We start from the raw sequence: 17,500 nt of genomic DNA, 5'->3' as shown, positions 1-17,500 counted from the left end.
GCGACAACAAAATAAATAAATTGGTTAAACAAACAGACCTCACACACACTTGATTCTCTTCAAAAACTACAGATCCAAGTGTTGCAAACCAACAAACGCATTCCTTCTAAACAAACGGGTACCACTTGCCAAAAAAAACCAGCCATTCACGCTCCTCTTCCATGATAATGCAACAATAGAAAGCTAAAACTCATTATTTCGATCGATCTCTGACCGATCTTGTGATGTTGTGATCTTGTGTACCTGAACGGTTTTCGGAATTTTTGAAATTCGATTTCGTAACGGCCCCAGGCCAACAAAGCTTAGCCAAACAAGAATCCGCCCGTTGGCTGCGACTGCAGCGGCTGCGGCGATGGCGGCAGGTCCTTTTTATCTCGGAAACCCACAACACATGGAGGCGGCAATCTGTAAAGCCGCCTGCGCGATCCGTTCGCACTTTCGGCCACAGCGGGAGACGGCAGGCGTCAGAAGTGAGCTGCTCGCACCTTCGAGCTTCGAGCGATCGACGACGCGACGGCGTCCAATCGGACCGGTATCCGTATGGCACAAAAGGCAGCGTTCTGGTTTTCTGGTGATATCATTTTGTAGCTCGCTCGCTGGGAGCTTGGTTATTAATATTCCATAGAGCTTCTTTTCTCTTGTGTTCCCATTTCATTGGTGTTGGTTCCGCTCTTTATTTTCTCGGCGATTGATTTATGGAAAGTGCGAAAAGACCACTCACTACAAGAGCGAAGGCGAATGATCGTGGTGATCGGGGAAAAGGTGGAAAACACAGAAGAAAAATAAACCTATTCTATCCGTATCGGTTTCTCCCTCTCCCTCTGTCTCTGTCTCTGTCTCGGCTTCTGCCTCCATCCCTCACTCCCAGTGGCTCTTCTGGCACATCGTTTACGGCATCGCTTTCATCTCATCTCGCTAGGATCAGTTCGGATCCTACAATAGATTAATCAAATAACCGATCAACCGAACCGAACGGCGGTGATAGCGAGGGAAGAGGGCTGTGGGGTGTGGTGTAGAAGTGGAAGAGCCAAGTGCCTGGCAGGAGGGTGCAGTCGTAAAAACATACAACACAACCTTTATGACCACTTTGCTCGCTAGCGGCTCTCACATGACTCTCAAGTGGTCCGTGGTCCGGGGTCCGGGGTCCGGGTATTGTCGCTTCCACTCGCCCCTCGTACCGCACGGTTCGGTTATGAGGAATGACCACGACGTTTTATTATTGGTTTTTTCGATGCCACTCACCTCACTGTCGCGGCCAATGGTTCCCCAAAGGTAGGAAGGAAGCCTATATGCCTCCCAACATAACTGCGCGCATTCGGCTGTGATGTGATTCGATTATCATAAACCCACTCTTTTAGTTTTCATATATCCACGACGCACAGCGTCTTCCCTTTCCCTCGGTGCTCGGTCCGGTGCTTCGGTTGTGATCATTTGCTCTTGCTTCTTTTCTTCCATTTTGGTCCTTCGCCGCATTCGCCGCTCCGTTTGGGTACGTTTGTTCGGAAAGGAGAAACGGAGAAAGAGCTAGAGGGAGGTGCAAAGATACAGGCTTCCATACACCAAAGACATATATTTCATTCGCAATAAAAGGTGTGATGACTTTAAAGTACAAATTTTCACAGCAGGGAGCTCGCCGACGGATCGGCGGGGCCTTTGAAATGTTTGAAAAACCTTCGCCTCGCAGCCCGATCTCGAGCACGTTTGTTCGTTTGATTGTTTCTTTCCGACCGTTGCGTTGAGTTACGTTGGCTACACACCGAGGCTACAACCATCGAATGCCAAGATATGGGAGACGAGTTTGTTTAGCAGCTAGAAACCACTTCATAATAAGAGAAACAAGTGTCCACACATTAAGTGATGTTTGGGCTTTCTCCATATCTATTCCGTTTCAAGCTTTCTGTTCTTATAAGAATTTCATAAGCATTAACAAGAATCTGTTTCAAAATGAAAACTCTCTTAATATTAGATAGCTATTATATATAAAAAAATAACAATATCATCATTTCAATTTTGCAAGTTTGGGAAAGAGTTCTTTAATTCAATTACCCTTGCCTTGGATGGTGGCTTTTGTTATGCTTGCAGATCTCGTGGTTAATGATATTTAAAAAAAGTAAAATTTTAAACAACTGTCAAAATAACAGTCAAAAATAAGATTTTTAAAAATGATAACACTTCAAGGTTGCGATCAAGGCTGTTGTTGTACTTTAATTTGGTGCCATTCTGCATAATCCTCAGCCCGAATACCGAAAACATAGTTACTACACTGAAGCATTATCGCGATGAAATAGAAAGCAGAAAGGAAGTGTAATAAATCTTTTCAAATTCCTCGCCAAAGACAATATCGTGTTTGTCAATTGGCGGCATGGCGGATTGCATGTGATCATCCCGATAAACCCCGGCCCACTAATCAGCATCGATCGGCGCGCACTAGTCCGTGCGCATGATTATCGCGGCGCGGCGTTCAACCGTCCAATGGCTGGACAGTGCCAGTGGCCCCGTTGAAAGTGGCCCCGCTCGCGTGATACACACTCCCCGACAGCGATCGTCTGCCGAAGGGATCACTGATCATCCGACCGGCACACGGATGCCACTGGAAAAATGGAAGGCCTTTTTCCACTTCTCCCTCCCGGTGCCGCGGTTTCCCGATGCCGCGCTTTCGTCGTCGGATTAATGTGTTCGGCGGCTCATAAATGAAGCCGATGAAAGATGATCGATCGCCTGCCTCCAAGGGGTCATTTTTCGGATTACCGCGGTCTTCGCCACTTCTACCTCGGCACCTGGTACGGGGCACCAGAGGGACGGGACGGGGCTCTGGACCACGGAGCGCACACACAGCCACACAATCACGGTGGTGTGAAAATCGGGGAACGAAAACCGCGCAACATACCAAACCATTCGTAAAGGTTCGCTCGTGATTAGCACAGTTTAAAGTTGCTCACCGAGCCGAGTGTCGATGATCAGTGTTTTGGCGAGTTTTTCCTGCCCTCTCGCCACCAAACGAGAACTGATTCGCGCACGATTGCGCTCGGCATCGGTGGCTTTCCGTGGCCGTTCTCGTGGCAAACCGTTGAAGCGTAAATACCATCGCAGTACGCGGTGCACGCGGCCAATGTGCGATATCTCATTGCTCGTAGAGCGTATAGAGCATCGAAAGGGTGTTGCGGCGTAATGACAGAGTGCAGAGCCTGATGCCAGCGAGCGTCAGGCTGCATCCACCGTTCCCAGGACTTCATATGCAGAGCGTCGTCGCCGGCCGCGGACCTGCTCCGCGATCGCTCGACCGCAGCACCGAATCGATGATCGTCGCCCTCGGATCGCGGTGTTGGAGGCGTTGGCGGCAACCACCGTGTTGATTGCAAACGATCGGCACGATCGGCGGCTTCTTGGGACGGATCAAAAAAAGGCAGCCACGTGATGATGCCGCAAAGGGTGTCCGCGCACCCCACGGGAGAAAGGAGCCGGCGCAGACCAAAAAACAAAAAAACAAAAGAAAACCAAAACGGACGAGACGGACGAGAGCATCGCGCTCTCGTTTACCATCTCCTCTCGGTTCCGTGGTGCTTTGTATTTCACTTCAGCACATTGTTACAATTAGACAACAATCATCATAAATTAACGATTAGATTGTACGGCCATCGCGAGGGGCAGAAACGCGCCAGCACGCCCCCTCAGACTCGGGAAAAGCCGCTCCAGACCGGACCGGGCCGAGTCGGGCCAAGTGGCCAAACCCTCCTCTCCCCCCTTTTGGAATCCTTTGGAAGCGTGAGGTGCGCCGATGCTGGAGTTCACGGTGTCACAGGTCCCCACACCGTCTGGCCTTTAATGAGATTGACTTGCATGACTCCCCGGACACGGAGTATGGGGGCAGTTTCGTAGCGGTCACTGAGCTGCCTGCCTGCGCCAGAAGAAGGGCGTTTGGGCGGAAAGTCAAAATAGTTTATCATTAATTATCTAATGATAGATTTGGTTGGCGCTGGAGCCGATCGTACGCTTTGTGATGCTGAAGCATTGAAGTCCACTTCGGTTTCTTGTTAGCAATCAACGAGCCGACCAAACGATAGTCCATCCATTGGGCTTCTACGGCTTGTATTGTGAGTACTTTTAGCTTCCTGCTTACGATTGCTTAGTTTAAATCAAATAAATGTCAAATTCGTGATACTAAAAGTCGAGCGCAATGCTTGAACGTAGCATCCAAGTAACCTGGTTTTTAGATGAAATGAAAATTGGTCGTTTATGAATTTGTGAAAAATTTAAATCATGTAACTGCAATTTTACAACCGCAGGTTTGAAAAATTCATAACTATCTCATGCACTCATGCTACACCGAATGTAATTTACAATCCCATCAATCATATCTCCCGTCTGCTGCCGTCTCTTCATCAGCAAAGTCATCAGTTTTGAGACACTTGCTGCACTAAACTACGCAGGGCCGGGGAACGACAAGTTGTCAAAATATTATACCATTTACCATGAAATATTGTCGCTCCCGCTGCGGCACCGTAACACCCTTTGCGTCATCCTGTCGCGCTCACACCCCAGAAATGGGCGCCGAGGTTCCTTCAGCAACAACAACAACCTAATAATCCTTCTTGTTAAACATCGATAATCAAATTATCCAGAACCGAGGACAAACTTTACGCCTCGTGGTATCGCACAACGCACATCTATTTCACCCCGTTCCCGGTAAACCTTCCCTCCAACACCATCCTCGAACCGTCAGAAAGTTATCCTCCCGAATTTCCGGCCGTGGACGATGCTGCTCATAAACCGATGGGCCCGGCCCATGATAAATCAGTGTGAATTTTCAATTATGACTCCTAATTTACCACAACCGATGCGGAATAGAATTCGGTACGACAAGTGACTGAGTACTGCGGTGCAAGAACGCATGGACGATTTTTCAGAAGGGGGGTTTGAGAGTTCGGTTCATCTCCCGAATCGTTTACATGGACCTCACAGTCGTCCTGTTGCTAGTGCGAAAGGGCTACCAATCCCTGGCAAGAAAAATGAACTTCCAACGGGCTACGAGCCTCCGTAAACGGCCATTACGGATGCGCTACATTTCTAATGCTCCTCTCTCTCTCTCTTACTTCCCGCCTCATCCGTGACAAACGCGAACGGCTTGCCGTGTGGGTCGGAAAAGGGCTGACAAAGTTTTTATCACACTGTTACCATTAATCCGCAACGCCATGGTGAGGAGATAAATATTTACCCCATTTCCTTTGTGCGTCTGTCGAACGGACGGAACCTACACGCAGCTACACGTGGCGTGGTTGGTTACTATGCTTCTGCTCAGTCTCACTCTTTACGCTGACTTTGTATACTTTCGCTCGTTCATCCACTTTTTTTCGGGCTTCGGTTTAGGATCTATTTTACGAGCGAAAGATACTACTATTAATTTCCCTTTCAGTGTGGTCAAAGACAGCAATGGCAGGGCCAGCGAAAGCTTGTATGGCAGGATATAACCCCACCCCAAAGGCCCCGGGACGAAACGGGAAAGGGAGTCCCATAAATCATTCCAGGACTAACCCTATCCATGGCGCAAGGCGTGTGTGTGTTTTGCTTTGTACGTGTGTGTGCATCTGTTGTTGCTGTTGTTGTTGTTGTTGTTGGCCAGCAATCCAAAGTTTGTTGCCTTCGTGGTAAATTGTGTCATTTATTACCGTACTTTGCACAGCCCGGTCCAAACGAAGGGGTTGCAGTTGTGTTGGCTCCCTTCCCTCTGGTGGCCCGGAAGAAACATGAATAAACTCGCAGGAATTGCAGGAGCTGAAGGGACACGGGGCCCCAGACCCGGGAGGGGCCCACAAAGACCAGCCGGCCCGATTTCGGTAAATAATAAATTTGTTGTACATTGTGTTGAACACGAGTTTCAGTTCCGGGTTCCGGGTTATTGGTCCAGGTTGCGGGGCCAGCAACCGGTAGTAAGTGTCGGAGTAAGAGTGGAAAAACGGAAAGCATATCAAATGTCGAGATGATCGATGAACTGGAAGCTCCTGCCGTGTGGTCGTCGTCGTCATCGTCATCGTTTTCGTCATAGGTAAGCACATAAAGACACACCTTCGAGCACCGATACTGGCGCCATACTAAGAATTCTCAAACATTCTGTCTTGGAAGGTATATTCGGTGGTAGAACCCTATTCCTTCCGACCGTGATGGTGACCGCTGATAGTGACGATGTGTGTCGACGGTTCACTGTATCACTTGCAGCCAAGTTTCGTAGAGACATCGCAACAACCAACCGTTCAACCTCATATGGTAATCGACCCTTCTTGGCTGTGGGGATGACCGGCAGAAGCTCCCCCATTCACACAGAACCCTATCCATGAACGAGGATGTTCGCTTTTGCACTACTGCTGCTGGTATACATAATGTTCGCATAAATACTCCGGTCCCAAGGAACCTCCTTCTGTTCTGCAAAGAAGATGCCGGTGAATGGTGCGTGTTCCTTCCGTTCCCTGGCGATTACTGCGAACAACAGCTGGCACTGGTCGCAACAGACCGAGGTGTGCCTTTTTATGTTTTCACGTGATGAAAAAAAAACAATCCATTCCAACCACTGTATTTCAGAGGCAAGAGGGTTTAACCATTCATCATCATGCGATATGTCGGCAAACTTCAGCTTCTTCTGTTTTGGTTGGAATAAAATGGGTTTTCTTTCGGTTTTCAAAAAGGAATACCCTCGAAACTACCAAGCGACAGCGAGAGCGACGTATCCGATTGGTTCTCGCTGTGAAACAAAGGATCGAAGATGGTAATCCATCTGAACCGTCGAGGGTCGAGTGGCGATGGTATCACCGTTCGCTCACTCCCCCCCTCCCAAACAACAATGCCTGTATTTGCCAGCAGCAAACGAAATGCGATGATGATGATAGCTTAATAAACCAATTATGAGCTCTAATTCGAACGACATTCACAGGCGGTAAAGGCTGCAAAATAGTATTTTTTCCCATGCAATCTAAATCAATAGAACGGGAACTGAAATGACGGGCCGTTAGGGAGGCCACAAATTACCAATATCGCGACGCGATCGGCACTGTCGTCATCGTCGTCATCGTCAACTCCGCTGTTGATAGTATTCCCACCTTCTATACCATTTGTTTGGACAGTTTCCAAACGGACGAGACAGCGGAAAGGCCCGTGTACCGGGTACGGACCGAGGTGACCGAACCGGAAGAAAAATTAAGTTATTATAAATTCATTACTGAACTTTACCAGACCGACAAGGAGCGCCTAGAGCGGAGCCAGCCAAATGTAGGCACATTACTGCGGTTGAACAATGCTTTCTGTTTTTTGTTTTCGTTAAAGATATCATGTTTAATGCCGTGTGCCGACGCCAGAGAATAGGCCAGCAATTTAATGTTTTTAAGAGAATTATGATTCGGAACTTAGTTTGGCCAATATTTTTCCATCGCGTTGCTATGCTGTGTAAGTAACATTACGCGTTAATATGACAATGGCAAAGTGAAATCGGTTATTTCATCGTTAGCGAGATTGTTTAAAAATGGAAGCAGTTAAGAGTTAAAACCTAATCATATTCAATTGTATGCTTAAATCGATTTCGGAATTTAATTTAATTTAAGTAATGATAATGATAAGTTAATTATCTATTGCCCGAAATATCTGTAATTTAATGTCGAACTAAGATTATACAATATGCATGCAGCTTGATGGTGAAGTCAGCATTTTATTGCAATTAAAATAAAACAGGTCAATCCAACATATCAAAGTAAAGTAGCTTGCATTGTAGACCAAATATTTGAGAAACACACAATTGTTTCATTGTTGCTCAGATTGTTTAGAGTAACGCGTTGGCATGCAATTCCCACGGCTGTGTTCAGCTGTGTTCATTCAGTGCAAAAACAACGTTGTAGCACCTGCAACCATTCTTCCACGAGAAGTCAATTTCATTTACCGCAATCATCACAATCAAGCACACGTTCCTGTGATACAACAGTATCCTTTCATCGGCTACTACATCGATGCACTCCGCCAATCGGTTCGCGTCTCCATCAGTCAACGAGAACACCTTACCCAAATCAAACATAAATTCCGTTCCCACGTGAATGCGGTGGCCGCCCTGGTCGGACCCGTTACCATGGCATCCTTGCGGCGACAAATGAGCAATCAGACCATCACACCATCGCAAAAAAGTGGCTACTTTGTACCTGTTTGGCCAAACCCTGGTCCCTGGTCCACGGTCCCTGCGATCCTCGTACACCGCGCGACCACAAACGGGCAGGTGGACGGAATAGTGAGAAATCCCCGACCGTCCCCACTCTGTAGCGGTGCTTTGCGGCAGATCAAGATGTGGCTTTATCTTTGGCTAGCTACTTACCCCGATTGGAAGCTCGGTTGGACAAAACCACAACCATAATCATGAGCTCATTCATCTTGTTTTTGATTGCGCCCGGTATAAGACCGTTGCGACTTCTAGCATCGTGGCCGGGCGGCGGCCTGGGCATTGGGTCCTCCCCACCAACACAACCGGCCCAAGTTCGGTCAGTAATCACACATTTGATGATGAAAAATGTTCCATATCAGAATCACAATCTCGTGGCCATTGCTCATCGGTCGCTTTATTCGCGTACGACATCATTCGCGGGGAAAACCTCGGTACCTCGTGGTGTGATGGCGGCCGGCGTGTCAAGTGTATTGCAGATGAAACCGCGCCCCACCAGCACCAGCACCATCACCACCACCATCGAGGAGTCGTGCTTCTGCGCAGACGAACGATGCGATTGTTGTTAGGACGCGTCAGACATCGGCAGTAACATTGTAGAGACGAAAGGCGTTCGAGTTAGGGGTGCACAATAATAATGTTGGATAAAGTTTATTGAATGACCGACACCAGCTCGTTTTCATTAAGTTGCCCCTACACTGTAACGGTATGTGCTTCTGCAAACGCTGAAACGCTCGGTACCGACGAAAAGAATATGCTTGAAGCTTGATGATTGTGTTACAACGCTGTAGCGGCGAGCTGGTGGCTCAGAGCTATCGGAAATGTTCGTCTTTCGCCGTTTTGTTTTAGTCAAGCAGAAAATCAATTTTACGCAAGATAGAGCAGGAAAATTGATTTTATCGATAAATCTCGCACAGATCTGCGCTCACAAGCGAAATACCACTTCCGGCAATGCCCCACGCATCGCTGGGTTCGTTTCGAATATTGAATAGAATGCGCGGAAATGCGATTTATCGCTAGAACTGCTGGACGATTCTCGATGGATCCTTGCATTCTTCGATGTGAACGATTGTTAAGTGAAGGAATTGATTCGGAAAACATGGCGGTATCAATCAAAGACGCCGCTATCGAAAGATTGAACTGTTTGATGCTTCCTTAGAACAATTGATATGCTGCATATGCGAAGTTTCTGCATATATTCAGCAACTGATTTGCCCATTAGTAATGGCGAATGATCGGTTTAACAAATACTAGTAGCAATGGTAGTCATAGTAGGCCAGTGTGCATGAACACTAGATGCAGTTTGGAAAACCGGATTCGCCCGAACAGCCGATGAACCCACCAAACGATAAGTACAAATATTGCCTCTAAATCACCGACCAAACCTAGCGGAAAAGAGATTTTCCCTGCGTGAGTCCAGCCTTGGTATGTGTGTGTGTGTGTGTCTGGCGGTTTGTGCGCCATGGTTCGAAACGGAATTACACGGTCCAGCGAGCGCGGCCTCTAATCCATTTGCGTGCGGTAAAACGAGAAGAAAATAATTCAATTAAATTTTCTGTCAATTTACCTCGAAACAAACGACCGAAAGCACCGCGGGCCACCATGAGGCAGCACCCTGCAACGCCACGGGCCCGGTGGGAACCCGAGGAAAACGGGAAACCGTAGAAACCGAAGAAAAATGGGAAAATGCTTCCAGAGGAAACGGAACCGCAGTTGTTTTTTTTTTGCAGTATTCGTTCGAGCGATGCGGCGCCGCTTGGAAACTGCGAGCCCCAAGACGCGACGCGACTGTATTTCTCTCATTCTCGCGCTTGATAAACTATTTGATTTATTTATCGCACTATACATCGCTAAATAAATGATTATTCTAGCTCCGGCGGCTCCGGCGGCACCGGCGGCCCGTCCCGCCATTCCGGTTACACTCCCAACCCTTCCCTTCTCTCTTGCTTCGGTGATTGTTGTGCGAACTAGTGTTGGTTCCCTCTCTTTCATCTGCGGTTTCAGCGAATTCTAGCAGAGAGGACGACGCCATCTAGAAAGGTGCACCAAGACCGCGCACGCGGGTCCAAGAAAGAGATAGGGATGCTCCTTCTCCAAACATTGATTTTCGCTGGCCGCAGCTGTCCACACGCTCGCACTCCTCCCCTAGCTAGCTACCCCTACCGTCGTCGCACAACATAAAAACCGCCAACCACCCCTCCAGCGGCTTGCTTCGATGGCATTTCTGGGAATGGCGTTGTTTCTCAGAAGCCCCGCCCAACGGGCAGTTTCACCGGCTGTCCGAGCGAGATAGCCTGTATAGCGGCAGCCTCCTCACTCCTATCCGAACCCGATTGCACAAAACGAAGCCGAACCGATTGCCCCTCTCTTTCTCTCTCTTTCTCTCTCTTCTTTCTCTCTTCTCTCTCTCTCTCTCTCCGCGATCTGCTGCTGCTGCTGCTGCTGCTGCTGCTGCTGCTGCTGCGCTTAACAACTATCATTCAGCATTTCAACACCTCGGTCGCTGATTTCATCCCTTCGGTTGTTGATTCCTTCGGTTGCTGATTTCATATCACAACAAACATTTTCCTGGTAACATCATCTTCGAAGCCAGTCACAACAAACAAGCGCCGAGAAGAAGTGCTGCGACCGGTTGTTGGTTGAGGTTGGCCGTCGTTCTCCGTTCTGTTGTCTCCCCGAATCCCCGCTCGATCCCCCGTGCTCGATACCGGTGACTGTGGCTAGACTTCTGGGCAAAGATTCTTTACAATCGAGTGAGGTGCAAGCAAATAGTGATGTGCAGCAGGCCTTGGAAGATCCGTTCGCTATAGAAACGCGATTGTTTGGTTCGGAAGGATGTGCGCGTGATGTCATGGGAGAAGTGGCCATTAGTGTTTGCTCCCAGAGGTGTTGTGATAAGCGTGTGAGTGCAACCGAGTGATCTCCGAGTGAACCGTGCGAAGACACAGAAAGAGACCGACGTCAGAATGCCGAGACCCTCGCGTGACACGTACGGTGATCAGAAACCGCCGTACTCGTACATTTCCTTGACCGCAATGGCGATCTGGTCCTCGCCCGATAAGATGCTGCCCCTGAGTGACATCTACAAGTTCATCACCGATCGGTTTCCGTACTACCGCAAGAACACACAGCGCTGGCAGAACTCACTGCGCCACAACCTAAGCTTCAACGATTGCTTCATCAAGGTACCGCGACGTCCGGATCGACCGGGCAAGGGAGCTTACTGGGCGCTGCATCCGCAGGCCTTCGATATGTTCGAGAACGGGAGTCTGTTACGGCGTCGCAAGCGCTTCAAACTGCACAAAACGGATAAAGACATCCTCAACGAAGAGCTGGCAGCGTTGGCCAACATCAACCGGATCTTTCTCGCTCAAAACTCGGCCGACGCTTACTGTCCCACGGTGGCACCGGCGCCGGCAACGACCCTGCTGCCCGAACCGCCCGGCGTCGTTTTGCATCATCCGACGAGTATGTTGCCCTCACCACCCCTGGAACCCCTTTCGCCACTACCGGTGCCGGGACCGATATCACCGGTCACTGCCATTACCGCCGACACGGGAACGCCACTGAAACGGAGGACTCCGTTGCGTCCGAAGCGATCGTTTACCATCGAGAGTCTTATCACGCCCGAGCAGGAGGACGAGGACGAGGAAGATGAGGTGATCGAGGTGCACGAACGGGACGATAGTCGATCGCCCAACAGCGCGAGTCCCTCTGCAACAACCGTCATCCACCAGCAGCAGCAGCAACAACAACCCAACAACAAGCGTTCGAAGAGGCCACCCTCCGGTGATCGATTGAATCTACTGGATGGATGCTCCGATCGGTTACCTTCGCTGCTGTCCCTCGCTGGCCATCCGGTATCAGCGCATCTTCATCATCATCATCATCATCCGGCGCTGCAGCATCTGCATCATGGACCATCCAGCCAACAGCAGCTCCCGCCTGCTAGTAGCCTCCCAGGCGCCAACATACCTCCATTCCTTCAGTACACACATCCTGCGCTGGCTGGTTACGAGTTGCCCATCCATCCACTGCTCATGATGGGCCCATTGGGAGCGATCCCTCCCCATTATTTTCACCACAGTTCCTACCACAGTCTAGCGGCGGCTCATCATCACCATCATCATCATCAGCAGCAGCAGCAGCAGCAGCTGCATCATCATCACCATCATCAGATGCTTCATGGTATTAGCAGGGAGCATCAGCACCAGGGAGCTATCGGCGGAAGTGCCGGTTCTGGTTCCGGAAGTCGATCACCAACGGGATCGACCACCGGTCCGGACAGTCCCCGATCAGGCGGTGGTCCCACCGATCTCAGTCGACCTCTCGGGCCGGCCCTTCGTAGCGTTTGAGGCTAGAAGAAGCTACTACTAGCAGGGCAGGGCGCGCAGGACAGTGTGATACGTGAGACCCTGTGCGTACCCCCGCCAACCGGGGTTGGCTACATCTCATCTTATCGCATCCGCATCCGCATCCTCATCATCATCATCGTCATCGCATCCCGGGCATGCTCAATTGCTGCTCCCTCTGTTCGCTGTGATGCTACCGGGTCGAAATCGAAGGCTGTTTGTTGTGTTTGTTTTAGTTTTACTCGTAATCGGTGTTGCTCCTAATGCAGAAAGACCACATATTCGGTGCATATTGTTCCATGAAATGAAAGTCGTAATCGATACGCCGCTCGATAGGGAGAAGGAGTGGAAAAGTGCGGTCACCCCCTAACATAATACTAAGGCTCTGCTGGTGGTCAATAACCGGTAATCGCTCTCATCCTTATTAGCGGTAATGAAACAACCGAATCAACGGATTTATTTATTTTCCAGCGGACACACTAACGTTCGTTCGCATCCCCAATGGCGTAGATAGCGAAACATCAATACCTTGCAGACAATTAAACATTAGGTTCCGTTGGTTGTTATACGAACGATAATGCTTTATCATTTCCTACTAGTTTTCATTCTTAATCTGCCAATAAGCACCCAACGGGATCACCTTGAACCCCTGGGCGTTGATGTTGTCGGTATGTGCATGATGTGCAGGTTCGTGCTATTCGGAAGCACGGACAAACGGGAAGGCCAAACTGTGTTTTACTGTATAAAATACAAAGATATAACTGTATAGGGCCATTAGTGAAATTATCATCAACGCGATTACTTTTAATAGAACTGTTTTACATTTGAATAAACTGAAGAACTGTACGAATGAACTATCTATGAAAAAGATGTTTAGAGGAGCGTTTTTTTTATATCCAGTCGGCAATGTTAATAGAGAATTTGTTTTGTTCGTTCGCCCTCTGCTCACTTCATTCCCTCATAATTGCCTTTCTCTGAAGCTGCCTTAGGAGGGAGTGCATCTGCATCGGGAACAAAGAATTAGCGAGAGACGAATTTGGGTCGACGGGAAGGCAAAACAACTTATTAACCAATTCCGCGCAATACAACCGTTCTGATAACAACTGGGTCAAGCCAATTGTAAATATTTGCTACAAACCTTGTTGTTTGTTTATGCTGAAACAAATCAAACCAAATTAATAGCACAAAGCATAAACGAGTGCCAGTTATTGCATGCTTCATAGATGCCTTGCTCGTTTTTGTATGTTCCATTCAATCCGCTAATAAGTTCATGTTTTGGCGATTCCAATAACAATATGATAATGCGTTTTAGAATAGAGTCATCGTAATGTGGCAACGTTTGGAACAGCTATGATCTTAACAAAGCGATCTAGCGATCGTGTTTTTGCGGTCAATGGTTCTTCAGAATCTATCTATTGAAATGGTTCCCGGTCTTTATTGTGTAAAACATTTTTGTGAATCAATGGTAAGCTCAATTCTACCAGAAGTTTGCCCTTTTTCTTTACACTGAGAAGTCTGACAATGCCATTAAGAAGATGTCTTGACAATCGGTACCATAACGATTGTCATTCCAAAATGAGCTTTACACCTCTTTTCAAATCATGTAACAGGTTTTAAGGAAGGATAAAAAGGACTCTCGAATAATCCCTTTATGAACTCCCAAACAAAACAAGGCCCTCTAAAGCGGATTCGGTTTGGGGACGGCATGAACATTTGTAAACCAATTGATCTAAAAGAGACACAATGATAAAGGGACAACTGGCTGCAGAAACGGACAGTAATCCCGTAGTACAGAAGTGGCCCACTATGCCGAGAAGGTCTACTCGAGGTTGCTCAATTGACTACTTTCTTGAGGTCCTTGTCGTTGTATTACCGTTGGACGCAGTTCACGAAAGGGGTTTTTTTTGTTGATGCCTTATGCTGTACCTCGCCAAAGCTAAACTGAAGGATCAACGGAGCATTGTGTGTTTCGGAGGAGTAAGTAAAACAATACAAAATACCTTTCACACGCGGTTCCCAATGAAGATGTCGTGATTTGCCGAATGGCTGTCCGTTAATCAATTAATCTCATTTTGCTTTATTTTCCGCAGTTTTGTCGTTATGCTGTTGCTGCTGGTTGGAGAGGAAATGCAGACAGGCAATGGCCGCTCATCGCATTTCTGTGCCATCCCCAAGCATAAAAGAAGAGACGTAAACTGCTGATTTGAAGCAAATTGTGTTAGATGAGATACAGAGTTTCGGGGCATTGTTTGGCCACACTTTGCCTAAGTGTGTAGGTATTTCCTTGCCCCCCCACCAGAGGGCGATTGATGGGTTAGCTGTAACGATCGATAATTGAGAACGAGCGGACACGAGCCAAAGAGCCCCCCGGAATTGCACAGCTCAGCAGCAATAAGCAGAAGCCAATCAGAGGCGGAAGGGAAGGGGGGGGCCTCTTTAAGAGTCCTACGAGGTGGTGAACGGCTTAAAAACGATCAACTAATTAAGTGTGTTGCTGCGGGGGCACCGATAGCTAATAATTACATCACCCACCGAATTAGTCCGCACTTCTCGAGGGTTCTCGCGTTCTCGCAGCATCACCGCGCACGTTGAAGATCCACGGGAGGTGCGTGAAATGAGCTCCTTCATTTGCTTCGCTCCCTGGCACAGTTTTGTCCGCTGCTTCTGCTTCGCCCCTCGTTCCCGTCGTTCGATCCTTCCTCCTCGGCCGGGGGCTTATGGTCTCGTGGTGTCTGTGGCGGCGGCACTTCGCCAGGTAGCTCGCGAGCAAAAGTGCGCCGTCACTGTGACAGCTCGCGGGGTATCGCAGACGAGCTGTCTGGCAGTGTCAGACGCGATGGCTTTTGGAGGCTGCGGCTGAACGGCGGTCATCCGCGCGTCCAACCTGGGGGGGAGCGGATCTTCGACTGTTCGATCGGCTGCTAGACCCGGCGGCCAGCGCGTATGCTGCAGCGTTGATCATAAAATCGATGAAAAACATGAATAGACAGATACATCGGTTCATCCCGAGTGATAGGGAGAAGAAAGGATTGGTGGCCGCAATCGGTCCCGACACCTAGTATGCCCGATGTATGCTATGCTGCGCTTTTTGTGATCCATTAAGTGATTCGACTCTATTTTCGATAGTGAATCAATTTTGAGGTTATTAGGTTTGTTAAAAGGTTTTTCCCCTCTATCCGGCCGTCCGTTCGATATGTGTGGTGAAGTGGCTAGAAACATTCCAGAGCGGCGGACAGATTGATCACCCCCGGCGAGTGATGCCGCCGCGGTCAGAGATCCCGATTGGTCTACATCGATTGTTCGGTCGCTTGTAGATGAGTTGGCGATTGGCCGTGGCCGTGGCCGTGATCATGTTATGCCGTGTTAATCATCCTCGATCCGAAAGAGGAGGCCCGGCACACCTAGAACCCCCCTTTTGATGGAATCAGAAGAACGTGCGAGACCGCAAGTCCGTCAGCGAACGGACGGCAAACGAACCGTCTATGATCCAATTTTGCGCTACTTAAAATTCCTGGGCATACTAGCAGCGATGGTCGCTAGGCGACTATGGCTGGGTTATAGGAGTTCACCGGAGCATAGAGAACATGATTTGGAATTGTAAAAGTTAACCAAACCATTTCTCCATTACCCACTCGAACGTATCACTTCCATGCGCGACTAACTCGAGCCCATTGTGTGTGGGAAAAATGAAATAAACGAACTATGAAATGCTGTATTCGTGTGTTCGGAAGCTACAGATGAAGTTGATCATTGTTTCATAAATTTGATTACTCGCTTTTCATCGCCATAATTGGGAATCCACTAGGGACACAGGATTCCAACGAAACTGTTTTTGTAATACTACTGAACCTTGTGCTTTAATGTCCTTTTAAACTATTTAAGGAATTTTATACGTGGTTGGTGGCATCGTGATAATTAGAATATCAGTTAATACAATCAATGAATCATTCACAAATAGGTACTGTGAATGGGTAATAAGATAGTCCTTCGAAAACTAATGACAATGAAATCAAAGTTAGAGCCGAATAACTAAAAATCAAATTACAGTACTAGCACAGCCGCCCCGAGTAATCACAAGGAGTGCCGTTATGGGCGAATGGCCGGAAATCAGCAGCAAAATATTTGCCTTTCCATTAACGAACCACTCTCGAAGTGCCGCTCTCACATACAAGGCGGTTTTGATTAAAGCCACACACAACAACGACAGCAAGATTCCGCCCTTTCGAGAAGCTGCCCGAACGGCGGTAACAAAGTCCAGGGACGGGTTTTGTTCTAAGCCACAATGGTGGATCAAGGGAAAACCTTCGTTCTGGCGTAATAAGTAATGAATTATTAATTAGTTCCGTTTTGTTGAACTTACTTGAAACAACAGCTGTCCCTGTCGCTCTGTCTCCGGTAGTGTGGCGGCAGCAAATAGAACCGCGGCGACGGCGGCGGCGGCCATGCATAGAAAAGAATAAACTCCAACTGCAGGAACCATCGTTGAATTTATGATGGTATCAACGAGCGACACCACTACGACTACGGCGCGAAAGGTGGTGGGTTTGGCACACGGAAAAGAAAAGCCGAGGCCCACACCGGTGGGGTGGGGCGAACCCGGAGGAAAATCTGTATTTTTATTCCGTTTGTCGAACACAGACCGAGATGGCCGGGACCGCGACCGCCCAGGTTTGTGTTTATTATGTTCTAAAGACGAACGAACGAACTTCCTTACGCCTGACCATCCTAGGCCTCCCCTGTCCATTTTCTATTTATTCATGATGCAAAACGGGAAATGGAGGGCGCAAGAAATTAGGCACGGAAAATATTTTCACTAATAAATACGACCCGAAGGTGTATCCTTCGGGCCAGCAACAGAAAAGAAGAGAAGCGATGGAAGAGAACCACTTTTACTGCCTTTTTATGAAGGAAAATAATTTGAATTTTCCCTCCCCAATCGTGTGTTCGTGATACTCGAGAGAACGAA

At 48.4% G+C, this 17,500-nt stretch overlaps 2 protein-coding genes across 2 annotated transcripts in view; one reads left to right on the top strand and one right to left on the bottom strand.

Moving 5' to 3' along the window:
- LOC125949769 (26S proteasome non-ATPase regulatory subunit 8) overlaps nucleotides 1-17,500 on the bottom strand; it is a 594,091-nt gene that overhangs the window by 112,640 nt on the left and 463,951 nt on the right. The window lies entirely within an intron of this gene.
- LOC125949752 (fork head domain-containing protein FD4-like) lies at nucleotides 11,149-12,537 on the top strand. The gene is made up of 2 exons (XM_049677077.1): nucleotides 11,149-11,890; nucleotides 12,050-12,537. The coding sequence occupies exons 1-2, from the start codon at nucleotides 11,149-11,151 to the stop codon at nucleotides 12,535-12,537; spliced, it is 1,230 nt and encodes a 409-aa protein (XP_049533034.1).

The sequence above is a fragment of the Anopheles darlingi genome, chromosome 2 (genome assembly GCF_943734745.1).
Source record: "Anopheles darlingi chromosome 2, idAnoDarlMG_H_01, whole genome shotgun sequence".
Lineage (NCBI taxonomy): Eukaryota > Metazoa > Arthropoda > Insecta > Diptera > Culicidae > Anopheles > Anopheles darlingi.
This window is presented reverse-complemented; position numbering and strand designations above follow the sequence as displayed.

Bases quoted from the DNA above. Each gene is read 5' to 3' on its own strand.
- LOC125949752 (XM_049677077.1), top strand. From the start codon at position 11,149: ATGCCGAGACCCTCGCGTGACACGTACGGTGATCAGAAACCGCCGTAC. The intron at 11,891-12,049 runs GTCCCTCTGCAA...ATCCGGTATCAG, and splicing joins TCGATCGCCCAACAGCGCGA to CGCATCTTCATCATCATCAT.